This window comes from Falco rusticolus, chromosome 11, assembly GCF_015220075.1.
Source record: "Falco rusticolus isolate bFalRus1 chromosome 11, bFalRus1.pri, whole genome shotgun sequence".
Taxonomy (NCBI): Eukaryota; Metazoa; Chordata; class Aves; order Falconiformes; family Falconidae; genus Falco; species Falco rusticolus.
This window is the reverse complement of record NC_051197.1, coordinates 16421173-16448966: the sequence shown is the minus strand read 5'-3', so window position 1 is coordinate 16448966 and position 27794 is coordinate 16421173. Positions and strand designations below refer to the sequence as shown.

At 42.5% G+C, this 27794-nt stretch overlaps 1 protein-coding gene across 1 annotated transcript; it reads left to right on the top strand.

The window, feature by feature from the left end:
* The first annotated feature begins 619 nt into the window (after positions 1-619).
* Positions 620-24158, top strand: LOC119155580 (vitellogenin-2-like). The gene is made up of 35 exons (XM_037404393.1): positions 620-689; positions 805-825; positions 931-1082; positions 2531-2782; positions 3239-3400; positions 3488-3636; positions 4221-4371; positions 4494-4651; positions 4745-4910; positions 5790-5915; positions 6271-6489; positions 7448-7665; positions 7825-7922; positions 8221-8345; positions 8456-8557; positions 9228-9347; positions 9434-9623; positions 11392-11485; positions 11597-11782; positions 12323-12467; positions 12589-12811; positions 12902-13077; positions 13453-14088; positions 14573-14623; positions 15545-15634; positions 16690-16902; positions 16991-17133; positions 17539-17677; positions 18198-18333; positions 18780-18966; positions 19294-19385; positions 20425-20522; positions 21265-21424; positions 22797-22958; positions 23823-24158. The coding sequence occupies exons 1-35, from the start codon at positions 620-622 to the stop codon at positions 23939-23941; spliced, it is 5529 nt and encodes a 1842-aa protein (XP_037260290.1). The 3' UTR covers positions 23942-24158.
* The last annotated feature ends 3636 nt before the right edge of the window (positions 24159-27794 follow it).

Here is a 27794-nt window from a genome sequence, read left to right as displayed (position 1 = left end):
TTTCTGGGTCAGCGTGACCGGAGCTGAAAGGGCACACTGATAGTCTGATTTGTTTAAACATATATATATGTTCCATATGTACAGGTTTTTGGTAGGTTATTAAATGTGCTTTGGTGCACATGTGACTGCAAGAATAGCAAGGGTTTAGCTGTCTTCGTCTCCTATCTAGAGGGATGGCTGTAAACCAATGTTGAGGGAAGCGAAAGAACACCCTTACGTGTGTGACACTGACTCTGCTTTGTTAATTGGGCTGCTATCAATTAGATAACAGCTTGGGTCAGATGTCAGGTCAGCACAACCTGGGCAAAATCAACTTAATCTATGGCAGGAGCAAATGACAGCAGCCAGCCGTGACACAATCTAGGAAATTAATGTGTTTGTTGTAAATGACCTAGTAAAATTGTTTTACTAGGATAAGCAGAAACTTTTAAACAATCCAGCAAAGGGCTTATATGAGAAAATCAGTGGGATGCCAAGGTATGACTCTATTTCCATGATTCCATCTGAAGAGAAAGTATGATTGCAAAAAGGGAAGTGTTTGCATAAACTGATAAAAAACTTGAGAATTCAGCAGAACACAGCCACGTGTTCCTGAGCTTTCTTCCATAAAAGTGTCTCCATGTCCGGCAGAGCCCCATTCACCTTCAGTATGAGGGGAATCATACTGGCACTAGCACTCACCCTTGTAGGTAAGCCTAACATACCCCTTCTTAATCTCTCTTTCCCAAATTTTCTTCAAGTTCAGTGGCAACAATTGGATCTAGACTGAGTGTTACTCATCTGGTTTTCTATCTCTTTTTGCAGGTAGCCAGAAGCTTGACATTGGTAAGTAAATTCCCTCCTATAACCTTCTTTCGGTGACTTTCTTGTGATTTCTATTTGTTAGAACGTGCCTGCAAGTATTGTGAAAACTGCTCTTATCCCCTACAGACCCTGGATTCGGTGGCAGAAAGAGCCACTTGTACAGCTATGAAGGCTGGGTTTTGAACGGGCTTCAAGAAAAGAGTTTAGCCAAAGCCGGCGTGCGCTTCAGCAGCAAAGTAGAGATCAGCGGGCTGTCAGAGAGCACCTACCTCCTCAAGGTAACGCGTCGTCTTCCAAACGTACCGTGCAACAGCGAGCTACAAAGTGCAGTCGTAATTGCACCTGGGTGATCTGTGGTTTGGGGAAGCTGTAGGAAACCCAACGGGAGACTTAGCGTGTAGATGTCAGTGAATGGTCAAGCTAAAGTTTCAGAAGTGACGAGTAATTTGGCATCCAGTCACTTAGGAATGTTTGTTGTAGGAATTGATCGTAGCAGGTGCTCTGCAAGACTTCTTGTCAGAAATAGAGGTGCCAAAATCAGAGGCTCTTTTAGAAAACAGTTATTTCTAACTCAAGGCGCTCAAGCCTGCTCTGAGTTTAAGATTTGATTCTAGTCTCAACACAGAGTTCCAGCTTCTGTGGGAAGCCTGGACTTGGGTAAGTAAAATCATTGTCATGCAATGGCAGGCAAATTAAAAAACATAGATTTAAAAAGTGACAAAAGCACGATTAAAAAAATGAAAGGCATCAAAAAGCATGTAATATTTAGTGTTTGGATAATGCAGTAAAAGGTCTGTACATGTGAAATCACACTCCTGCTAATGTCAATAGAGATAGGACCTGACCCATTCAAAACACATTTCAGAAAAATACTTTTATTTGTCTGTTTGATTTAGTTACATATCCAAGCTGCTTGTTCGGGCTCTGAGTTCAGTGACAGAGCTCTCAGCAGCTGTAGCTGAGCTGTAACCTTCCTTCACTGATGCGGACAAGGTGGCAAAATTACAGGCTAGGGATTGCACCTCGCACCGGAGCCTTCATCCTGAAATCCTTGCGTGGTGTGCACCAGGCTGTGCTCTGAGGCACTGAAACCAGCAACAACCCTGCCAAAGTGACTGAAATTGCTTCTGTTTATAAATAATATAAGTATAAAAAATATAAGTTTATAAACACATTGTTCATTATTAAAAAAAGATTGGATTGATTTAAGCATTTGAGAAATATGAATCAAATATAGCAATTAGTTTAATTAAAAATAAATTGGAAGGGGACAAGTTAAAATAAAACTTATAAAAAAACCCCTATAATTTTTAACACTTGGATTGATAGAAACTTTTTTAAATGCTAAATTTCACCTAAAGCAGAGTATTTATTTCAAGGCTGAAAAAAGGAGACATTTTTATTTTAATTTTTTAAAGTACTTTTTGAATCGGCCTTTCTCCCTATAGGGTTAATACAAATCAAATGTTTAAAATGTTCCTGGGAGTTAACAGCAGTACATTAACTGCTTCTGTATGATAATCTGCTGAGCTCACAGAATTTGTAGAGCCCCAGGGTTTGTACTGGCTTTACCATAGTGTTTTCAAGAGACAAAAGAATGAACTCCTAAGTGTGTGTTCGGAAAGAAAGAGTATGTAGCTAGGGATTATGTTAATTTCTTCCAATCTGTTTGCATATTTAGTACCAAAGTAATTTTATTCACAGAAGTATCTTAATTTTCTCCTAGATCCGCTCTCCCCAGTTTGAGGAATACAATGGCATCTGGCACAGGGACCCATTTACTCGATCTTCCAAAATCACCCAGATGGTTTCTTCATGTTTTACCCGGCCCTTCAAGTTTGAATACAGTAGTGGACGGGTTGGAAACATTTATGGCCCAGAAGATTGCCCTGATATGTGTATTAACATAGTGAGGGGAATACTGAACATGATGCAGATAACCATTAAAAAGTCACAGAATGTGTATGAACTGCAAGAGGTTTGTGTTTTCCATTCTAAACCTACTTTACTGAAAGGACGTTCCTCTTTAGGTGCTCTTCCTCCAAGTTTCTGTTTATTTGCATCTACTTTCAAATGTTCATCATCAAAAAAAGATGATTTTCATTGATGTAGGAGAATATGTGTGTGTATGTGTTGAACAGATAATCTGGGCTGGATTCTTTTTAAGACATCTGTCTTCAAGACTTAACATGCAGTCCTTTGAAGAAAAAATAATTATCTATGAATGTATTTGTTATATGGCTTCCCTCATACAGCTACTTGATCCATTTTATTTGTTCGCTGTTGATGGTAACAGGTTTCAAAACACAATTGAGACTGTTCAGGAGGTCCTTACCCTCATACTGCTCCTTCAAAATCTTCTTTCAGTAAAACTTCTCATGCAGCACAATCCTGATGCAACCAGTAAGTCTCATTATCTGTGTTGACCTGCCAGGCTGGAATCGGAGGTGTGTGCCATACGAGGTACGTCATTCAGGAAGACAGGAAGAACAGCCGAGTCTCGGTTACCAAAACTGTAGACCAAAACAATTGCCAGGAAAAAGTGAAGAAGAGCGTTGGAATGGCTTACATCTATCCTTGTCCTGTTGACATGATGGTATGTGAGATGTGAAAAGATCTTTGTGATTACAAGTAGGGCTGTCCTGTCCCCATTCACTTTTTGGGTCTCTTTTTCCTCCTCCAGAAAGAAAGGCTGGTAAAAGGCACCGCCGCTTTCTCCTACAAACTGAAGCAGTCGGATGGCGGTACCCTGATCACAGAGGTGGTGTCGCAGCAGGTGTATCAGATCTCACCGTTCAGTGAACCCACCGGTGTTGCTGTCATGGAAGCAAGGTAGGCAGGACACGGGCTTGCTTCACCAGGTGAGAATCATTATGGATTCTGGCAGTCCCTTTCCTGCCCGACTAAAGTGAAACGAGAACTGGGCTCCACAGCACTTGGGTAAAGCTATGAGTAATCGTACCTGGGGTTTCCGCACTCCAAAAAATTCAGTGAGCCATTCTTTATTTGTACCCTGGTGAACTTGGCACTACAATTACATGGAAGAAAAGAAGAAAAGCTCTTTTTCTTGCTTATGTCATAAGAATGCAACTTTACTACTCTGTCCTGAAAAAGGGCTAATTTGTAGTGTCAGGTGGAAGATGGTGCACATAGAAATAGGGTCATAGATTACACTGTCAGTAGCTCTCTTTCCAAAGACAGCAGTTTAGCTTCTCCTCAGAAATAATGTCATTGTAGATAACTCTAATACTATTTTGTTGCAATTAGAAGGCTTTATCCATTAACAAACTCTAAGATTTTACTGTGATAAGAATAATAGAAGTGATACCATCACAGTATTGCTGAACAAACAAACCACCAAGGCAGATGAGGAAGACAGCTAATTCATTCTGGCCATAACACTCGTCTCTCTACAGACAACAACTTACCTTGGTTGAAGTGAGAAGCGAGCGGAGCAGCAGCCCGGACATCTCCATGCAGAGCTACGGAGGCCTTCGCTACCAGTTCCCATCAGTATTGCCACAGATGCCACTGCAGCTAATCAAGACAAAAAACCCCGAACAACGGGTATAGTATTTTTAGGTCTTCAAATTGCTTTCCTAATAAAAAAAATAATGAATAAAAGAATAACAGTCATGAATTCCAAAGCATTTAATGATGTATGCCCTCTCTCTTGTGTTTTGTAACAGATAGTAGAAACACTGCAACACATAGTCCTGAATAACCAACAAGATTTCCATGATGATGTTCCGTATAGATTTTTGGAGATTGTCCAGCTCTGCCGGATAATGAGTGCTGATACTCTTGAGTCCGTCTGGAGACAATTTTCAGATAAACCCCGCTACAGGTATTTCATTGTACCAACTTACAAGAAACTTCTCAATTTTTGGAGAATTGAGAGCTAAAATTAAGGATTTTTTTTTTTTTAATCTCCTTGCAGGCGCTGGCTGCTGAGTGCAGTTTCTGTGGCAGGCACCACAGAAGCACTCAAATTCATTAAGACCAGAATTCGCAATGATGACCTTACCTACTTGCAGACTCTTCTAAGTGTTTCTTTTGCTCTACATTTAACAAAAGCTGATGAGAACACTGTTCCAATAGCAGCAGTGAGTAAATCCGTGTGAATCTTTCCTGTCTGATAGCACAAGGAATGATAATTGATGGCAACCTTTGATTATTAAGTAACATTAGAGATTGGATTCTCCTCCCACGTACACCGATTTTGTGCAAATGTTGAGCCATTAACTTCTTTTGGCATTACATATGGAGAGGAGTTCAGTCTTGTGTCTTCGTTTCACTATGTGGATATAAAAGCCCTTCTTTCATAACAGCTTCTGAGAATAATTCCCGTTTTAGTTTGCTGGGATCACGTCATGCCTTCTGCAGACAAAACTTCACCCACTTCAACATCTTACTTCTGAAAAAAATGGTGATTTCTGTGGTATGTCATGTGAATAGCTCTTTTAATTGCAAACTATTCCTATGACCTGGAAAGTGTTGCAAGTGCAAGTATTAGTGCAAACATCAAATATTTTGACACTATAATCAATCATTCATTCTGAACAGGATTTTTGCCATCTCTAGTCAATATTCTTCTTCTTAAATAGGAAAAAAGGATATGATATGAGAATGCATCATTAACATAATTGACTTGCACTTTGTTCATATATATATATCACATATATTCCATTTCTAGAATGATGTTTACCCATAATCTTTATATATTCAGTGTTATGCTCAATTAAGGAAAATCAAAATGGTGCTATGTAAACTTACATATATTGAAACTAGTGGGGAATTAATCTCTTAAGTGAAGCTTGCAAATACAGTGTCTGCAAGCTGATTTAATTTGTTTGGATGTGAACAATAATTGTTCTGAAATTGCTCGCCTCAGATAAGCTCTGATGATTTTCCTGCTCTGAAAGTAATGTGAAACACTATATTAAATAGCAAATTAATATTTCCCCCCTTTTTTCCCCCCATAGGATTTAATGACCAGTTCTCGAATCCAGAAAAGTCCTATGCTTCAGCAAGTTGCCTGCTTGGGATATAGTTCTGTGGTCAATAGATACTGTTCTCAGACCTCAACATGTCCTAAAGAAGCTCTTCAGGTAGGTGGCTTTTTGTCAGGTTGTTCTTAATAGCTTAGTAGTGTTCATTACATTAGCTTAATTCTTTGAGGATACAGTATAAAAATGACAATTGGGCTTACAAAGGCACATTTCATAGGTCTCCTTCAGAACAAAGGCAATGAATGTTTTTATTAATGTAGATATTTGCTTCATGATTGAAAACACAGGTTTTGCATTGTAAAGTAAAATCCTGAGAGAGAGAGATAAAAAAAATCACTGAATGATTTTATTAAACCCAGTTTCATTATTGTGATTGGCTTTTCAGTGGGTAGGGGGAACACTGTGGACAATCTATACATTAGGAAAAGAAGATTGAGCTGTGCTTTGTCTATAGCCCATCCATGACCTGGCAGATGAAGCGATCAGCAGGGGCCGTGAAGACAAAATGAAATTAGCTCTGAAGTGCATTGGCAACATGGGAGAACCAGGCAGCATCAAGAGGATTCTGAAGTTTCTTCCCATATCTTCATCCAGTGCTTCTGATATCCCCATCCACATTCAGATTGATGCCATAATGGCCTTGAGAAAAATAGCTTGGAAGGATCCCAAAACAGTAAGTAGGATCTGTCAGGGATTTCTGTACTTAATGAATTAGAGAATATATATTGTAAGGGTAATGAATTTAAAGGTATCGTGTGTGGATTCAGCACAGAATTTTTTCTAAGAACAACACAATACATTTTTATATTTCAGCTGGTGTTTTCTGCTAAGCTGTTGTAATTATTGGTCAGTAGGAAGCTTCCAGAAGGATATCAGCAGTGTTACTTCAGTCATCTGTCATAACCAATTAAGTCCTGTGCTAGTTATATATGGTGGAAATAAAAGTCAGACATATAATTTAAACTGCCTCAATAGTCAGGAGGAGGGACACTTTCTATGGACCTCGGAAGCAAAACATCGATGTTGCTCTGCCTCTTTTAGACCCTTCCCCTAACTGGGCTTGGATGAATCACCACTGACCTCCTGCTGAGGTTGCTGGCACGGTGAGCATAGGCAAGACTCCTACCTCTCTGGTGGTTTAGCTATAGGAGCTATATGACACAGCATCGACTCAGACTGTCTTTGGGGAGCTGCTGAGCTCCCCTTTTAGAAATGGTCTGAAACAGTGAAGCGTGTTCACAGAGTCAGTGGAGCTACTCCAAAGAATGAATCTGTCTTAATACCTGCAATTGTTTCTTCCAAAGTTACTCACCAGTCTTTGAATGTCAAAAAATTTTAATGCAAAAAAGCTATGCTGATGTATTTTTGATTGTGGTGGGCTGACCCAATACATCAGTACACAGACATTTGCTTTGCATTCAGTCCCTGCCCTTCTCCATGGGCCTGTTGCTCCATGGCCCACTCCAGTTTCTTAATAAAATTATGTAGAACCATGCAGTAAAAATTATCAGGAAACCCTTCTTTCAGGGTTGATGACCCCCTCTCCTGTATTTCTTGCAGGTTACATGTGGATCCAGTCTGCCAAAAAAAGCCTCAATTTTTGCTGATTCCACACTGCTTTCTCTCTGCAGGTGCAGGGGTATCTCATCCAGATCCTTGCAGACCAGTCGCTTCCCTCCGAAGTGCGAATGATGGCTTGTGCTGTTATCTTTGAGGCAAGGCCTGCCCTTCCTTTAATAACAACGATAGCTAACGTGGCAATGAAGGAGACCAATTTGCAAGTGGCCAGTTTCGTGTATTCCCACATGAAGGCTTTGTCGAAGAGCAGGCTGCCGTACATATACAACATGTAAGTGGCGACAGGAACCGAGTGGGTGACCTTCTGCAAATACAAAATTGTTACATTCTTGTCGGTGAGCACTGCACATGCTGACAAACTGAATTCAGTTTATATTCTGATGCGATGCAGCTTACTTCTGGATATTATTACCTCTTTTATTTTGTTTAGATCTTCAGCTTGCAATATTGCCATTAAACTGCTGGCCCCCAAACTGGACAGACTGAGCTATCGGTATAGCAAGGTCATGCGCGTTGGTGGTTACTTTGGTGAGTTAAAAGTGTTTCAGTGACCACAGAACTCTCACTTCAGAAATCATTCTTAAGAAACATTAAGCCCTTTGGAGAAACATGTCATTCTGTGCTTCAATAATAACTTGTATTAAATGTGACAGTCACGTATTTAAAAGTGCATGAATAGCCATTTATTCTTTTGGGCCTAAACAGTTAAAATTTATGTAATGATATATCTTAGAGCTGACAACGAAAAAGCTGCAGAAATATCATCTTGAATGATAAGTAGAATGGTTAGAAAAAAAGATGTGTCCTTTTTTTCTTTTTGCCATAGATAACTATAAAATCGGTGCTGCTGGAGATGTCTTTGTTATGAACAGCCCAGGAACGATGTTCCCGTCAGCAATCATTTCCAAGCTGATGGCGTATTCTGCAGGGACAGTGGCTGATTTGGTGGAGGTAAATATTTACCTAAATCAATAATAAAGCCAAGTAAAATTAAAATTGACCACAAAGTTTCATCTCTGTGAGTAAGTTTCAGTCTGCTCCTTCTCATGCTGTTTTGGTAGGTTGGTGTCCGCGTGGAAGGCATCACAGATGTCATCAAGAAACAAAATATCCCGTTTGCTGAATATCCCACATACAAAAAGATAAAGGAGATTGGAAAAGCTGTAGGTATTTTCAGTAATGCAATGCGTGGGTTATATGAAGGGGTATTTAGTGAGGCTTGTCCTACTAGTTAAGCCCTGTCTCAGAAGGTAAGCTACCCGCCTAGCAGTCAGCGCGAGTATTGTTGTGAGAGAGAGATCTGCAGCAGGGCTGCAGGCAACGTCACTCCTGCCATGGCTGCGATAGCTTCTGCGGGTTCTTGCTCTGGCCCTGCCTCCTCCCCACGCCATGGGTGGCTGCAGAAGGAGCAGGGGAGGAGAGGGGGGATGCGCGCATTGCAGCACAGTGTGGGTCTCATGCCTGGCAGGCTTCCTCCTCCCTGCCTTCATCTACCTCACTTAATTTACGAGGATATTTCTTTGTCTTCGAGAGAAAAGGTGATTTGTTGCTGTGCTTTCGAACTTGGGTTTAGTGGCACTAATGACCCAGACCCTCTGTGTAAGTGTTACAGCATCAGAACACAAAACACTGCCCAGGAGGCCCTTCGTGGGCATCTCGGTGGTGGGGGAACGTCTGAATTATTGACGCTGTGCTGTTTACAAAGCAGCGAGGAAAAACAAGCAGCAGTGGAAGGCTGCAGCTGGGTCAGGACGGGCTTAGCCACCCTGCTGAATTACCGTTTATAAAGTGTTGCATTAAGGAACTTTGCTTGTTTCTTGATCTCTTCCCTAGCTGCTGGGATGGAAGGAGCTGCCAACAGAAACTCCCTTGGTATCGGCCTACTTGAAACTATTTGGCCAAGAGCTGGCCTACATCAACGTCAATAAGGAAGTCCTGCAGCAGGCTATGAAGGTACCAGGGACCCCTACTTTTATTTGCAAGTTTTGACACTATCATACTTTTATATCCCAACCTCTTGGATCTCTGTTTTACTGCAGACTGTGCTAGAACCTGCTGACAGGAACACGCTGATGAAGAGAATCGCCAGTCAGATCCGCAATGGCATTGCAGGGCAATGGACCCAGCCGGTGTGGCTGGGAGAGCTGCGATACATCACTCCCACCTGCACTGGTCTGCCACTGGAGTACGGGTTGTACACCACTGCTCTGGCCCGGGTGGCAGCCAGCGGTGAGTTGAGAAGTATGAGATCAGTTGTGAGAGGTCTGAGCAGGGGATGAGAGGGACAAGCTAAGAGGGGCTAGAGAAAGATGTGGAAAAACAGGAAATTAGAAAAAGATCTAATTTTTGTAGCGGAGGGGAGGTAGTGAAGATGTTTGAAGAGAAGCTGGACACAGCCGATTTCTGCCTCATCTTTGCATGGACTGGAGACAGAGAAGGTGAGGGGAGAATGTGGGAAACCAGAGAGAGAAACCACAAAAAATGAGAGCTGCCTGGGGAGCTGACACAGGCGTGGGCAGAAGGGGGTACTCCTGAGAGACGCATGCACAGGCTGAGCAGGATTCAATGGACATTTAGAGAAGAAAATAGAAGACAATCCAAAGAGATCTACCAGTAACATTAGAGAAGGCAGGAAGAGAAGAGGGCTTGTGAAAAGCGACAGAGCTCTGTTTTAAAAGAACAAATATAAAAGTACAAATACTTATAATGAAGTTAATTCAGTGATCATACTGCTTGTTGTACAGCAAACTTTTAATTTAGCCAGAACTGACCCTTGCTTCTGCTGTCCCCACATAAGGAATGAAGGGTGAAGTACAAGTACTTGTGCTCTTTACAGAAGCCTCATATGTGTCCACTTCTCACTGCTCTTGGTTTTTGGTTTGTTAGTTTGTTTTAATGACATCTTTGAACCCCTGGCCCTTGTTTCGTGGGTGGTTTTTTTGTTGGTTGGGGTTTTTTTTGTTTTGTTTTTGTTTGTTTGGTTGCTTGTTTTTTTCTTAAATAACATCCTTGTAGCCAGGATGGGGAGGTATGGATTCGATGGATGGGCTACAAGGTGATTGAAGGCTGTCTGGACTGCTGGTCTATAAGAGTAGTCAGCAGATGAAAGTCTAATCAGTGCCCTGTATGAGCGTCACTTCTCTGTCATTAGTACTTGTTCATTGTCTCTTTTAACAACCTGAACTTTTGAAAAGAAGGCACCCTCAGGAAATCCATGTCAATGATGACGTTGAATTGGTGGGAGCAGTCACTGCACTGGGGTGGCCAGGCTGCCACCCAGGGGACCCTGACAGGCTGGAGAGGTTGGCCTGACAGAGGTGTGATGAGAGTGACAAAGGCAATGCAAAGTTCTTCACCTGGGATGGAGTAACCCATGCAAGTGTGTCGGCTGGGCGATGCCCAGACAGGAAAGGGCCAGGGAGGTCTGAGGACAAGCTGGTCTGGTGACCCAGCAGTGTGCTCTGGTGGTGGTAAGGCAAACTGCATCACCGGCTGCAGCAGCGAGGGCACAGCTAGCATGGAAATTACTTCCCCCCTCTGTTTAGCAGATCTGGGGCTGCATCTGGACTACAATGTCCAGTTTTGGGTCTGCAGTACAAGAAAGATATTCACACTTGCTGTGAAGAAACATCAGGGTTTGTCTAGCCTGGTTGCCCACCATTCACTCTGTCTTCTGACCCCTCGCATTTCTGAAATTTTAATATTGTACTAATACACAAATTTCGATTTGGGTCAGCTCTTTATTCTCTTACTGTATTTTTATTTCCATTTTCAATATGTTGCATCAGGACCTTTGCCTACAGAACAAGCTTTCTGTATATTTTCAGTATTTTTTTGACTCATAAAAGATCTCATGTACCCCAAAGTCTGTCTTGTTCTCCAGCCATGCTTGTTGTATTAACAAAAAATATTACCTTTTCCTGAAAACGTGTCTTGCTTAAATTCAAATCCTTTCCTTCATTTTTACCATGTCTAATTGTTGTTCTGTTGTTTGCAGTTGATGGAAAGATGACCCCCCCTTTAACTGGAGATTTTAGACCTTCCCAGTTGCTTGAATCCACCATGCAGATCCGGTCTGATATAAACCCAAGGTACGGCAGGTTTCTAAGGCTTGACATAGGATGGAGGTGGGTTATGGAAAGGCAGAACCAGATGTTTAAAAGGAGCGCCTTTCTTACACCTGACCCTTCGCTCTGTTTCAGTTTGTACGTATATACGGTCGCAACAATGGGTGTCAACACAGAATACTTCCAGCATGCTGTTGAACTCCAAGGCAAGGTCCTGACAAGAGTGCCAATGAAGTTTGATGCCAAGGTAGACATGAAACTGAAAAATGCTAAGATCGAAACAAATCCATGCCATGAGGAAACTGAGATAGTGGTTGGAAGGTATGGTAGCATTGCTTCAGAATACTTCTGTCACTGAAACCTTACAGAGTTCACTACCCACTGACCTCTACAGATGTTTCCAAACAGGCAGAGTGACTTTTCAGCGTGTAGCAGAACCTTTGGGATAAAGAGAAAGGAAGAGAAATAAGGGAGTTAGAAGTCAAATGTTACCTACATTATTCGGCAGTTTAATTTTTAATCTGTTTATTATTTTGTGGTTCTAATTTTTATTTGTTGATTATTTTATTGTCTTTTAAGGTTTTTTAATTTTTATTTTTAAATTAATGTCTTTCATGATTTGGAAATTTGTTTAAATTTATCCAGATTTTGAAAAATTTGTGTGAAATAAGGAACCGGTGTTTGTCATGAACTCTTATTTGTCTTTAATAATATTTATACTTACAGTTGCATATACAGTCCCTGAATGTTTGAACAATTCGTTCAAACAACATAACTCTGTGCTCTCACATGATACTGACAGGTTAATCCAAAGACAAAGGGTCAGAAAAATTAATATTTTTTTTCCACATATCTCAACAGACACAAGGCTTTTGCTGTATCAAGAAATATAGGAGAACTAGGTGTTGAAAAGAGGACCTCAATTCTCCCAGGAGATGCTTCATCTGATATTGTGGAAGAACCTTTCAAACCATCAGAGAGAGCTTCCAGTGAAGATTTCACAGTGGTAACCTATTCCTTTTTGCTTACACAGTAATATTTGCCTTCCCTGTGATACATATGTCTGCAGTTTTACCCTTGCCTATGATATGCTCCCAGTGGTATTCATATACTCATCTCCAATGCAGCAAGGAGCTGACAGCATGCCAAGGAAACATGCCTACAGCTCTCAAGAGGATCTTCGCCATGGTGTAAGAAGCAAAACTCGTAAACAAGACATTTGCATCAAAATGCATCATATTGGTTGTCAGCTCTGCTTTTCCAGAAGGTCACGAGATGCCAGTTTCCTAAAAAACACGTATTTGCACAGATTAATTGGAGAACATGAAGCTAAAATAGTCTTGATGCCAGGTACAATACTGAGCACAAGCCTTGTCATCTTAGATTTGTCAGTGCTATTTGGAGCAGTATAACCTTCTAATGTGTGCAATTGGTGTGTAGTTGAAACAGATGCCGATATTGACAAAATTCAGCTGGAGATTCAGGCAGGATCCAGAGCAGCTTCCAAAGTAATTCATGTGGTAAACTCAGAGTCTGAGGAAGAGGATGAGTCATCTCCATATGAGGACATTCAAGCGAAACTGAAGAAGATTCTAGGCATTGACAATGTGTTCAAGGTAAGAGACTTTAAGTGTGGGAGGGGGGAGTATTTTCCCACAAATGAAATCAAGAATTTGAAGTTTATTGTGGAAAGCTGGTGCGGGAAAGCAGGGATAGGGCTAGTTTGAAAGGTGCCAGTGCCACATCTGGTGGGACTGATCCTGTGAGGTGCATCCAGCTGGGGCTGATCCTCCATGCTGGGCTAGATTTCAGCTAAGCAGGGTGGATTTAAAGGGAGATCTACAGCTTCTGCAGTGAGTGAGCCGGAGAAGTTGTCATTCCTTGAAAGGCCAGTGTGAGCAGCTTGTCTAACACTCAGAGAAATTTTACATTGTAAATATAAAAACAGATGTATCCCCTCTCTTGCACTTCTCTTTAAACTGTTTTTTCAGGTTGCAAATAAAACACGACAACAGAAGAAGCAACCTTCTAAGAAAGGAAACACTATGCTAACAGAAACAGAGACTGGGACAGACCCCAATACAAAAAATCCCTCGAGCTCATCGTCTGCCTCCTCAGCTGTCTCTTCTTCTTCATCATCTGCTGCTGCTTCTGATCGTAAAAAAGCCATGGGTGAAGATGAGAATGATCAAGTAAAGCAAGAAAAAAACAAAGATGCAAAGAGCAGCAAGAGCAGCAGTAGTGGCAGCAGTAGTAGGAGCAGCAGCAGTAGGAGGAGCAGCAGCAGTAGTAGCAGCAGCAGCAGCAAGAGCAGCAGCAGTAGGAGCAGTGGCAGCAGCAGCAGCAAGAGCAGTGGCAGCAGCAGCAGCAAGAGCAGTAGTAGTAGTAGCAGCAGCAGCAAGAGCAGTAGTAGTAGTAGCAGCAGCAGCAGTAGCAAAGGTAGTAGTAGTAGCAGTAGCAGCAGCAGCAAGAGTCACCATAGCCATGGGCATCACTCAAGGTATCTGAATGGCAGCAGCAGCAGCAGCAGTAGTAGCAGCAGTGAGTCATCGAGTCACCATAGCCATGGGCATCATTCAGGACATCTGAAAGATGGCAGCAGCAGAAGCACGTATTCCGAAATATGGGTAACTGTCAGTAAATTGACCAATGCTGCTAATGTTCATGAATCACATTCCTGATGGCAGCTGGCTTTGCATCATAAATCTGGAAATTATGAGCTGACACAGTAAATTTTAGCAACATAAAATTGCAAAATCTATTCTGCAAGCACACCTGCAATCATTGGCTCAGATATCTACTTCAAAGCATTCCAAAAGTTTCTACAAGTTTGTTGAAACTTTTGTTATAGGCACAGAACCATTTTTTTGCCAATTTACTGCTTTCTGTCAATAGGCATTGCATATTTCTGTCTTTATTTTGCAATAGGAACATTAATGCTTTGCATAAACTACTTCAGGTCTTGCGTTATGTGCTTGTGACTAAGCATACAGAACTATGTATGAATGATGAGTAAAATCCTTACTTAATTCCCAGTGCTCAGATTTCAATGTAATTGCAGCATTTCCTTTCTTCTGAGACTTCATCTTCTTGTTTTTATCATTTTCAAAGGAAGAGCATGAGATTTATCAGTATCGCTTTAGATCAGCGCATAGACAAGAGGTGAGTTTTTCTTTCCTTAGTAAATTAAGTATGGAATCTGTCATGAGTCAAATGGAAACCTTAAAGGCAAGTTGTTGTCTTTGTTCAGGCAAATTACAGTACTGATAACGTTTAGAACACCAAATCAACTGTGGCTGTTCTTCCGAAATGCATAAAGACAAAGTGTGTTCTTCTTTGTTGTGCACATGGTGCCATTTGTGGCCCTCCGAGTAGATGCAAAGCTCTACCAGAGCAGTACCAAGACTGGGGACACACACACTTTGGAGGAACAAAGATCCTACCATCAAGGGCTTGGGTCATTTGACTGGCTTTGATCACCTGGCTTCCTGGGTTGGAATCACTGTTGGTACACACTGGGATAGTGACGCTGACAAACATGGGAGGATGCTTTGTTTTATGGTGCTTTAGTTTAGCAGAAGACTCTTACTAGGGCATGTGCCAGTCAGGAGCAGTGTACTTGATATTAGTGTTCCTCAAAAAGTGAAAAGTTCAGCTGTGTGTGTCTGTTCAGTTGGCACTTCCCATATAGTTGGTCCATTCAGTACATCCTCCAGCTGACCAGGCCCCTCCAGAAGTAAAATGAACCAGTTCTGGTCTTTCATATTGGATTGAGAGGCTGGTTCAATTTGGCTTGCTCTGGTCCATTGTTTTTTCACACAGGGAATTCTCATGTAGACGTGTTGCTTATTTGTCTCTTCTGAGAGGTCAGATGTATTTGGGGAAACATGATTTTTCAGAGCCAGATCACATGTGCTAAGCAGGACCAAGCATATTGCAAGTTATTGAGCTGCTCAGGGTTGGAAAACAAGTTTACCAACACCAAATGCCATGACAGGGAGAATTTGCAGCACTGCCTAGTGCAATTTCTTCAATCACACTTTTAAGTTCCCCTCTTGAGCATGATGTGTTTTCTTCTTGCAGTTCCCAAAACAGAAGGTCCCAGCTGACCAATTTAGTAGCACATACTCCTCTACTGGATCCAGTCATGCCTCATCTGAAGCTGCTTCCCGGGTTAGTTTCACCATTTTTAGGGGGTTTTGACAGCTTGGAAGAATGGCAGCGTGGCTGTGCATTTGCAGTAATTGTGCAGTTAGGATAACGGGAAGAGAGGAATACCAGCCTCTCACGTCTCAGGTATCAATCAAGAGTGAGACACGCACCATCGTTCCCACACAATCCTCTGCAGTGAGGTGAGCATCCTTCCTGCATCTTGCACCACAACCCTCACAGGGGAATCTCACCCCACAGATGCCTGCAGAGGCTGATCTTGTGACTCTGCAACCAGGAGGGAAGCTGAGGTGCTGTGGTGCCGGTGCAAGGTGGTGGTGGTGGGGGACTGAGGCTAAGACTCAGCAGAAGGCATGCTCCAGAGGTGACATGCAGCACCTTGGCCCCTTGCTACCACCCAGCCCAATGCCTGCAGCCTTGCTCTCTGATGCAAGTGATGAGGTGAAGTCTAACAACGGAGGAAAGGAATTGCAGGCCCTGCTGTCAAGGGGGGACATTGAAGACAACGTCCTGAATTATATTTTGTGCTAGGGTGCTGTGCAAACCTGCCTGCCCCACAGAACTCACAGCTCAGGTGTGAGGTGAAGGCCAGCAGACTGACCAGAGATGAACAGGAGGACACTAGCTGGGGGGTGCTACTGCTGTGAGGAGGAGTGATGAGTACCACGGACAGCTGATGTTGTTAGTCACATTGAACCGCTTTCTTTCATTGACAGGCAAATATATGGGTATTCACAATGAAGCCCAAATCAGTCATTACTGTACCCTAATGAAAGGAATATTCCCACAGTAACAGCTGTAGCTCAGAAAGTGGCACAAATTTTGGCTCATATAAAATACAGTGATAAATCCATCTGTGCATGCAGAGGCACATGCGCACTAAAGACATATGCATGAGAGTTTATAGGCATGTGTATGTGTGTGATGCATATGCTGGTATGTATTTGCAGTTCAGTTGCTTATTTTTCATTTATTCATCTAGATCTTGCATCTGAAATGTTCCATGGTAACTGTTTTATAATTATATTCTTTGTGTAATTTCTCCCCCTTCTTCTCAGCCTAAGTTTTTGGGAGATGTTAAACCACCAGTATTAGCTGGTTTTCTTTACGGCATTCGTAACGACAAGAAGATAGGAGGCCTCCAGCTTGTGGTATATGCTGATACTGACTCCATCAGGCCCCAGGTGCAGGTATTTGTATCAAATCTCACAGATTCAAGCAAGTGGAAGCTCTGTGCTGATGCCTCAGTCCTCAATGCTCACAAGGCAACGGTAAGGCTCAAAATAGTTATATACAGCTGTATGCATCACATGAATGTTCCAAGCATTTGAAAATGGACAATTTCCTTCTCCGTGACAGGCTTACCTGAAATGGGGCCGGAATTGCCAGGACTACAAGATTTCAGCTGAGCTGGTAACTGGGCGGTTTGCTGCCCACCCTGCTGTACAAGTGAAACTGGAGTGGCCTAAGGTGCCCTCAAGTGTCAGATCCATAGCAGAATGGTGAGGTTTTAGTCTTTGGTGACACTCATTTGTCGTATCTGTCAACTGGGGAAAAATCAGCATCCCCCCATGAGGTTCTGGTGGTTAAAATACTGGCTGTTATTTTATTCTCTGATCTGCCTGGGTACTGCCTTTGGACATAAAAGCTGAGTGGGAGATCATAGCCATCCTGTTCTGATGTATGGTAATTGTTTGTACCGGACATAATTACTAAAACCTGAGGAACAGATCGTTCCTTTCACTGATCACTTGATCAATAGCACCGAGAGTGATCATGGGGACCTAGCCAGTGATCCTGAAGACTCTTTGTGCTACTTACACACACGTGTGAGACAGCCTGGTTGGGATGTGTGCTGCTTTTTGCTTCTCTATTTCACCAGATCTTTCTGATTTGAATTTTTGAAGGTTTTACAAGTTTGTCCCTGGGGCTGCATTTATGCTGGGGTTCTCTGAAAAAACAGACAAGAATCCTTCTCGACAAGCCAGGGTGATCGTGGCTCTAACTTCTCCAAGGACATGTGATGTTGTTATCAAGCTTCCCGATGTAATTATGAAATATTATTATCACTCTCCTATTTTTTCCTAGTAGAAAAGTGAGACTGTTGCATTTTAATTACAGTGGCTTAATTACAGAGAAAGAAAAATTAAGTAAGCATCTGTTTGGGTGCAAATGATGAAAAAAATTTGTGTTTATTCTCAGCCTTTTCATATTACATCCAAGAATATTCATAGAGTGATTTTGTTCATGGAAAAAGTGGGTACTCATAATGACATGAGTTTCCATCTGTAGTAGCTCCATACATGCTCACCTAACCACCTTTGAAGGGGAGTAACTAATTCTCTCCCAAATAATACCTGAATGATGGCCCACACCGTGAGAGAAAACTGTAAGCAGAAGCAAAAAGCTCATGGACAGCGAGGCAGATGAGTTGCGTTCATGTAATGTCTTTGTCAACCAAAGTAGAAGAAATTGAAATCAAAGAAGAGAAAAAGCTGACCTCAGCTGTTTGCTGTGAATACCTGGCAGAAATGTATTTTGAATGTGCTTTTGGATTCCTTTTCAGATCATCCTCTATGAAAAAGCCATGAGGCTTCCCCTGTCACTCCCTGTAGGTCCAAGGATACCAGCTTCAGAGCTGCAGCCTCCCATCTGGAATATCTTTGCTGAAGCCCCCTCTGCTGTGCTTGAGAATTTGAAAGGTCAGGGTCTAACCGGGTTCAGAAGCATGATATCCTCAGTCTCCCAAATTACTTGAGCACTTTCTGAATTTTTCTGTGATTATTTGTCTCCACTTAATTAGGAAATGTGCTGTCATAATGCAAGGATGGTTCAGCTGGGAGAGAATATTGTGCATATAGTACAGAAATTATCAGCCTTTCAGGGAGCAAGATACCAGTTATCTGAGTTGATAACATTTAAACTTTCTGGCAATTATTTTTTGTTAGACAGAGGAGTACATTTTCCATGCCTTGTTTAGAATTTATGGTTGTTTAGTAGTCAAAAGACCCTGTAATCCATAAAAAAAAAATCACATAGTGGAAAAAAATATGAAGCTACAATAATATAGCACTAAAAATAAATATATGCCATTTCCTGACTTTCTTTTATGGAAGAGCAAATACTCACTGGCATTTTATTTAACCAGCTTACTGCTCAGTTTCCCACAACAAGATCACAACCTTTAATGAAGTTCAGTTTAACTATACAATGCCGGCAAACTGCTACCACATCATGGCTCAGGATTGCAGCTCTGACCTGAAGTTCCTGGTGATGATGAGGAATGCTGAAAAAGCTATGAACTTGAAAGCAATCAACATCAAGCTTGGCAGTCAGTAAGTAACTCCTGCCAGATGCTGGGAGCGTGAGGGACTGCATCGTCCACGTTTAACGTGAGAGGAGCTTAGTTCTGAGCTTTACTGCAATGGTTAGCAGCCCAGGGGATTCCAGCATTTCCCTTATTTACTTTCCGTGCATGTTGAATATGATGCTGATGATGTTATCCTGCATCTTGGGTGACAAGAATACCCCCGATGGAATTTAAGGGGCTGAAATAATCTTATGCTGTGACCAGTGATATTTAGTGAACAGGAAAATGCCTTTGTCACTGTGTGCGTGTAAATGTGATACAAACAGGGTACGAACGCTCTTCTCCTTAACAGTGAAATTGATATGCGTCCTGCAAACGGACAGGTGAAACTGCTGGTAGATGGGGTTGAAAGCCCCACGACGAATGTTTCCTACATATCTGTTGGTAAGTGATGCACCATCTGTTGTTTCAGTGTCACATATGTTTTAGGAGAAAGAAAGACTCTATCAAAGAGATTCCATCAGTATTTCTACCTTTGGTTGTAAGAGTAACACTTAAGAACATGTATTTTACTCATTTACATTTAGAAAGACTGATTAGAGAGTGAAGCTCTTGAAGTGGCCTAACTAAGCAAGATTTAACTAACATGAAGGTCACTCCTTTTCATACATTGCTGCAGCTCCTGCTGGAGTTCCAAATTTGAGAAATGTTTTGGTTATGCTGTAAAATCTTGTTTGATTAAAACTTTTTGAAGTAGAGCTTTTGTAAAATTCACCACACTATATCACTGTTTTTCTTAACTTCATTTTTAGGTATAGATCTGGCTAGCATTCTGAAACCTGCAGGCAATAAATATGGAGAACTGCTAAAAGAGCCTGCTTGCTTCTCTCAAAGCAGAAATAGTTTGGGGTTTTTTTTGTGAAAGGTACAGGAGGACCTAGTTACATCCTGTGCTGTGCAGTCAGGGGCTATACACAATGCAGGTAGCTCCTGACTGTGGAGCTGTGGTATATGAATCAGGCTAAATCTTGCTGAAATTGGGTTAGCATCTGCCAGTGCTAAGCTCTGTCCTATTTGTTACGCACATGGGAAGCAGTAATTGTGCTAGAAATGGCTGCAGTGACAGTCACAGTGTCACTGTGTCACATATAGGGTACTCAGGGCCCTGTATATCTGCACAACTATACAGATACTATAGACAGCTCTGTAATCATTTCTAGAAATAAATGTGAATATGTTAATAATGCAATGATGAATAAATCTGTGATCATTAAAATTGTTTTCCAACGTTTTACAAACACCTGTTTTCTGTATATACACACTTCTATATTGTTTTGCTGCCTGTTTTCTTTCTTGAATAGAACAATGGAGGAGTTTGAAGGAGAAGAACATTTTAGAAACATGACAGTTGCTTTTTTCTTTCTTAAAAAAGCTAGGTTGGGTCTGTTTTGGTTTTGCTTTGTTTTATTTTGTTTTCTTCTAGGTGCTCCTCTGTGGATCCACAGTGAAAAGCAAGGGCTTGTACTTGTTGCCCCAGCCTATGGCATTGATAAATTGTACTTTGATGGATACACATTCAGGGTATTGATATTCCTCTTCATAAGCTTGGGTGTTGAGAAATTTCCATAAGGTTCCCTTAAATCTTCATGTATGAGTGTAAGAGTATATAGTGGCAAATCCAGATGTGTGCAGGGCCCAAAAAACCCCAAAGGGAAGCGACACTACAGCATTGCACAGCGGTGCTCTTTATTTCTAGGCAGGAGATGTAAGAATCTTTCACTGACAAAAATACCTTATTCTTGCAGTACAGGTGTGTGTTGGAAAATGGGCTGTGAGCGTACACACACTGCGTCAGCAGTGCATTGGCAAGAAAAATGAGTTTTCAGCTCCTGTCCACTATTCTTACAGCTGTATAATTCTTCAAATCAGCAAAATTGCAGCCATTCTTTTAAGACGAATAAATGCTTTAAAGGCTGCATTAAAAGTAATGTGAAATAGGAATGTAAGAAATTGGCAAACCATACTGTATCTATCACCCGTACTATGAAAACATCCCTCAGACAAAAGATTTATTGTATTAATAGTTTGGACTATTAATAACATACCAGACTGGCACAGTAGGTTTTAAAGGCTGTAACAGTCAAAGATGCTGCAGCACCACGGGAGTTTGGCATCTGGCTGTCAGACCCTTTTGAATTCCTACTAAAGAGTTTTTAAATGTTTGTGCATTAACGAATACTAGAAGGGACCTGCATAGCAGAGGTCTGTTCCATAGGTATTACTTTTGCTAACTTGAAATGGTTTTGACTTTTTTTTCTCAAAGATTCAAGTTGCTTTATGGATGGCAGGGAAAATGTGTGGAATGTGTGGAAAATATGATGCAGAATGTGAACAGGAATATCGGATGCCCAACGGATATCTAGCTAAAGATGCAGTGAGCTTTGGACATTCTTGGATTTTGGAAGAAAAGCCTTGTACAGGAGGTATGCAAGCTCCAATAAATTTAATATAATATACTGCAGTTCTTTAGAAAATGTAGAATCTGTTTAGAAAATTTTAAATCTGTGAACAATTTGGAAATACAAAGCATTTTATAAGGATTCATTATCAAGTTTATATATAAGTTTTAAAATTACTTGCCCATTTAGAAATAAATTAGAAGTTACAAGTTAATCAAGACAAAATACACAAGTCAGTTGAAATTAAATGACCAAGCGGAAACAAAATCTTTGTTTCAGTTTTGAAGTGTTTTAGAAGACCAGAAAAAAATGTTAAGAGGATAAATTCACACGTAATGCTTTGATTTAAGCACAACAGCATTTTCCAGACATCAATATCCAGCATTTGACCCATCAAAAAAATCAGATGGAGATTAGTAATTATTACCATGGCTAAGCACCTGATTTTTGAACCAGTGCAACCTGCCAAGCAAAGCATTCAAGTGCATGAGCAGTTCCAGGGACTTAATTACACGGTTGAAATAAAAAAGCTGTATTTTAAGTGCTTCAGTAGATTAGGATCTGATGGTGTGCTGATGCTCCCCGCTGAAGTTATGATGCAAGAACATCCTACAGTGCTGCAAGGACAGGCACAGCTGCCTTTGTGAAAAGACTTGTCCTGGTGGGAAGGACTTCCTCGGTCCCTAGAGATGGCTTCTACGTGTTTAGCTGTGCATTAACTGTTACTCTATGTCTTTGTCAAGAATACTGAGCATCAAACTTGCTTCAGATAGATATAACGTTGCATATACCCAATAACATTCCCACAGTTGGTAGTGACCACATATAGTGGAAAAGGCTGGAATTTCAGAGAATGAAACTTATAGTCAAGGGTAGATTGTGGCCCATTTAGCTTCTCACACACTTGCAGCTGCTCATCCTGTGAATGCAAAATGTGATCAATATTACTGGCTGGCAGCAATGACTTTTGGTCTCTCTCTGCAGCAATTCTGTATCTGAATGACAGTGGTAATAGTGTAATTCTTTAGTGACTATTTTTATTTGGTTAGAAACACCGCCTTTATTTCCACTGCTGAGTATTCAACACTTTCCAATGTGGTTTTGTAGCTATCCAGTAAGCTGGTTTGCTTTGAAAACCGTTTTTTAGAAAGTACATCAGGCTACGTTTCTACATGTTAATCTAGAAATAAACCAGTTGCATTTGAAATTGACTTTCCATAGCTCCATATCTAATTAGCTGATTTGAAAAGCTTATCAGTGAGTGATACTGCTTCACTTATGACCAAAATACAGTTTTCACAGAGGAAAGTTGTTTGCAAATTGGCAGCGTTGGCAGTTGGAGATCTGAAGATTTTTGAATGTCAGCACCTAAACTATCACCGATGATGTGTTACAGCCTGTAAACTGCGACGCTCGTTTGTGAAGCTTGAGAAGACGGTTCAGCTGGTGGGTGTAGAGTCCAAGTGCTATTCTACAGAGCCCGTGCTGCGCTGCATGAAAGGATGCTCCGCCACCAAGACTACTCCAGTCACTGTTGGTTTCCACTGTCTCCCAGCTGGTAAGCCAACGGAAATTCTACTGAACAGGGGCTGCACAAAAGTCTGAATAGATTGTGCCTTGACACGGTTATTCCACTTGAAACATATGAATAACACCTCCACAGGCAGGGTTGACTTCCTGTGCTATTGACTGAAGACCTTTCCCTGTTGTCATTAATACGTAAAACTTCCTTTAGCAAGATAAGTGTTTTTCTGTTGTAATTTTAAGTTTTTCATTATACTGGAATTTAAAATCTATACTGAACTCCCCTTCATGGTGCTTTGAGCTAACAAGGTAAGGGCAGGCAAACAGCACAGTCAGCAGCAGCTGAAAAGCCATGTATTGCAGCCCGAGAGGATTCAGCCACTGATCATGTGCAGCACCCTGAGACGGGGATCCTTACCTCCTATATTTTAATATATCACTGCCTTTGGTCATGATCCTTTTTCACTGAGCTGATTTAGGCAATAGAAGGGCAGGTGTGGGTGGGATTTCTGCACCCAAGTGCAGTGATATAGGAGGATGTCTTTTTTTGTAGGTATATTGTAGATTGTAAGAGTTTAGCTAAGGTAGATATAGATCATATAGATTATAGGTTTGTGTCTGTTTTCCATGTTTGTTTTCCCTTTAAGACCATAATATCCTTTCCTAAATGTGTTATTAATAAAATTCTAGACGGAAGTAGTAGTTTCCAAGGTAGAACTGCTTTATTAATTAAGTGGTTCTCCTAGAACATCTCTGTGTGACTTAGACAAGTATAAATATGTAAGCCAGTGAGAAGCCAAGCCTTCTGTAATTAATGACTAGTGCATGGGAAATGCTGTACCTTGCAAAACTACTTATGAAGCATACTGTTTACTTTTCATTTCTTGTTGCCCATCAGATTCAGCTACCAGCCTGATGGACAAACAGACAAAGTTTGACCAGAAGTCAGAGGACATGCAGGACACTGTTGATGCACACATAGCATGTTCTTGCGAGGACGAAGACTGCACTGCATGAAGCTGTACATCACAGCACGGGAAAAACCAGAAATGCTTTAATGTTTTTATTGTGTGGTGTAAGAAAACTCATCTTAAGGAATAATAAAGATACTAAATTAAGTGTTTAAGGACGTGTGGAATCTTCCCAAGTAATTTAAAGTATTAAACTTTATTATTATAGAAACTGTTATGATTGCCCTTAAAGTACCTGATTTCGTAATAAATCCACGCATGGAAAAAATTATGAAGGCTTCCTTATTTTACTGGTTATTGAAAGAGAAGGTCACTGTTGCTTGTCCTCACCCCCCATTTTGTAGAATTTTGGTATCTGTGACCATCTTCTGCGCACCAGGCATGTGTCCATGTCAGGCCCCTTCGGGGGTATAGCTGGGTAGCTGTGGTAGCAGGTTCCTCCTTGTTTCCCCCAGTACTTTCTTCCCCAATGCTGGGATCCTGCGCACCAGCAAAGGAACTGATCACCTCTGTGTGATGCAGCACCCTCCACAGCAGCAATGCTGTTGCGGTGCTCTGCAATAACTGCATGGTGTGCCAGCGCTGGCCCTAGGGAACAGCAAGGTCAGGGGATAAGCCTGAATCTCATGGCACTGGACAAGGCTGCCCTGAGGGAGTCAAGGACACACTGTTTCTGATGCACCACATGCAGAAGCTAGTGCAAATCAGGGGCCTTTGAACAGGACATGGTAGAGGTACCCAAGTTTACCACTTGCCAAAGGGTCCGGAGCAGAGCTGGTCCTTTGCACTTTGGGTGAGATGCTCCCACCCCCGTGCCCAGCTGTGGCCACCATCAGCAGGTGGGCTCTGCCTCCTGCCCACCCGCTGCAGGTCTGTGTGGGCACAGTGAGGGACGCGCTCATCTGCTGCGGGTGCTGGAGCCCAGAGGATTCCAGCAGATCTGGAAAATGTCTTCTGCTTGCCCCTAAGGCTGTGCTTGCAGGCTGAGTATATGTGCTGGGTGAATTTGTTTTTCAGAGAAGTGCCTTAGGAGATGGTATAGACATAAAGAGTGATGTCAGTGAGATTTTTGGCAGCTTAAGTCATCAGGAGTTTTGCACAAATTTCAATAGAAATGGTATTGTACTTAAGTTTATCTGCCTTAATTCATCAGTGTCCTCCCAATTAATACACATACATCCAGCCATTTTTATTACTGACTGAACACACACATTTTTTATATCTACATTTGTCAATGCAAAGCAGAATGTGATCCTACTCAATTGTTAAAAATGTAGATCTCCAGTAAATTAATTAAAATAAAAGCATATTATTTGGTTCTTAAAATCAGTAGAAACCAAAGAAGAAAAATGGCATTTACCATGTCGGGTGGAGGGGTAATCGCTTGCCTGTTTTTGAAAACAGTTGAGAACGTTCTGTGTCATTTTACTTTCCCCAGCAGCTTTGGTACCTTCAATGGATGCAAGTACATGAGTTTTGTTGTCTGGATGTAAGTTTTCTAGTTTGGAAAGGTAATGTCTGTAGTACCAAAAGGAGTATGTTTGAAAGGCAGGTATAAATATACAGTTACATACAGTTTAAGTGCTGTCGTGGTGCCTGCTGCTGGGTGTGCTGGGGAGCTGCCAGCAGGCAGTGTTTGGGCACTACCTGGCAGCAGCAGTAAAGCGATGAGCTGGTGGGTTTGCTGCTTGCCTGGAAGTCAAGCAGAGCAGTCATGGGAAGCACAAGCTTCCCGGTAACCCCTGAGGCTGAAGCTGGGGCTTTGCATGACCCCCTGAGCTGGGCTCCCCAGGGGGGCTCTGGCACGAGCTCCCAGCTCCGGCGGTGCCAGCCCACAGGGCCCCTCTCCTCCCAACGTGCCGAGGCTGGAGCACAGTTTTGGGGTGACTCTCACCCCCCAGCCCCCGTGCTCAGGTGCGAGGAGCTCCGCAGTGACGCCCTGGCAGGGGACCCAGCCACCATGGCAGCCAGGCACCCGGGGGGCCCAGCCGGCCTCTGCCCCTCTCCCCCACTGCCGCTGCGGGGAGCTGAGCACAGCTCAGAAGAAATGCTGTCCAGGGCACGTCCTGGGCACAGCAAAGTTGTTTGTCACCCTCACAATTTTCTTAGGATTTTTGTTTTGTTCCTTTCTCGCTCTAATTCAGGTTATATCCTTCAGAGAAATATGACGCATTAAAGGGCTGTGCGTGTATGAGGGGACAGGCTGGCAACTGAAGCTGTTCTTGACATAGCGGAGAAACGATCTAGAAAATAAGAGGGTTCAGTTCCGTAAAGAAACCCCCAAGAGGTTTTGCCTGCACCTGGAGCAGAAGGACAGGAGATCCCGGCCTGTGGCAGCAGCACGGCTGGGCTGACCGGGGATGCAGCATTTGCTGCCCAAAGAGGGGGTGAGGGTCTGCAAGTCCCAGGCTGGGGGTTCTGGGGAGACCCTGCCCTTGCAGCCAGGCACAGCCCACACAGCTCCCGGGGCTGTGCCTTATGTTGAGGAGTGTTATGGTTTGTGGCGTCCTGTTATAGTGTGGTATTTTAGCGATATAGCGTTATAATTTTGTGACACTGAATACAAGTGCTGTTGCATTTAATCCACTATCACAGCAGTGCTCTTCTGCTTGCACTGCCACTGACCTCCAGGCCTCACTGCCTGCAAGGGGGTGTGTGGGTGTGTGTGGTTTTTTTTTTTAAAAAGAAACCTGTGCAGCTGCGTATAGTTATCCCATAACATATTAGCTCTTGAGCCTTAATTACCGGTCACCGGTAGCTATATACTCAAATCCTTCAGCTACATTTACCAAATCTTCAAAGACATGACACAACCCACTAGTTAACAGCTTGGATTTTCTGTCATGTGCCATCAGTTTCACAAGGGAAGGTGTTAAAAGCAACGGGACCAGAACATAGCGTTGGTAAAAGCACAGTGAAGTATTTGCCATGCTTCAAAATTATATTTTTTTTTCCCTACAGATGCAATCTTTGATCTAGGAACAAAATCCATAGTTTGTTAAACATTATAAATTATATCCCAACTGCCAATTCTAAAACCCCATCAGCGAAAGAGCATTATGAAAATTAAGCTGTCTTGAATAGGAGCCACTGACCTGTCGGTGATAAGCTGTCCCATTCCGCAGTGAGCTGGGCAGCAGCTGTGGTTCCCCACCCACAGAGGAGAAGGTTGGTGGGCAAATGGTGGCTACGCAGCACCACTGTGAACCCCTCAGCACCGGGGCTGCCATAGCTCTCCTCGTGCAGGTTCCTGGTGGGAGCAGTGCTGGTGGCCCCATCCGCTCCGGCTGAGCCCAGCTCTGGACCCCGGCTGGGGGACCCCAGGGACCAAGCCAAGCCTGGAGCCAACAGGAGCCTGAGGGACCTGCAGGGCTGCCTCCAAAGGGACAAGGAAAACGCTCACCGATGGGAGAAGGGGCATCCACCATGGGGTGCAGATGCTGCCCCTCGTTGTGTGATGTGAAATGAGTTTGGGTGAACCACTTTGTATGCCTTGGTAAACCAGGAACTTTGTGTCTACAGTGCCTGTCACAGAATGGTCAGAGCTGGAGGGGACCTCTAGAGATCACCTAGTCCACCCTCCTGCTAAAGCAGGTTCACCTAGGCGAGGTTCAGCTGTCAGCCTCACCAACACCTGTCTATGGCTAATCACACAGCTGAAAGGGGCTCATGCATTAGCCCTGTAAGACAAAGCAGATGAGGGAAGGAGGAACATCAGCAGCGTTTAGCCATGGCCTTTGTGGCAAAGATGGGAGGTTTGTGTTACTGGGTGAAGTCCCTGTTCCCAGAGAGCAGTGTTGTGAGTGACAGCCTGTCCTGCTTCCAGCAGGGTAGGTATTGGCACGGTGTCACAGGAGGGCTGCTGGGGTTTTTTACACAATTTTGTTGGGGCACTATCA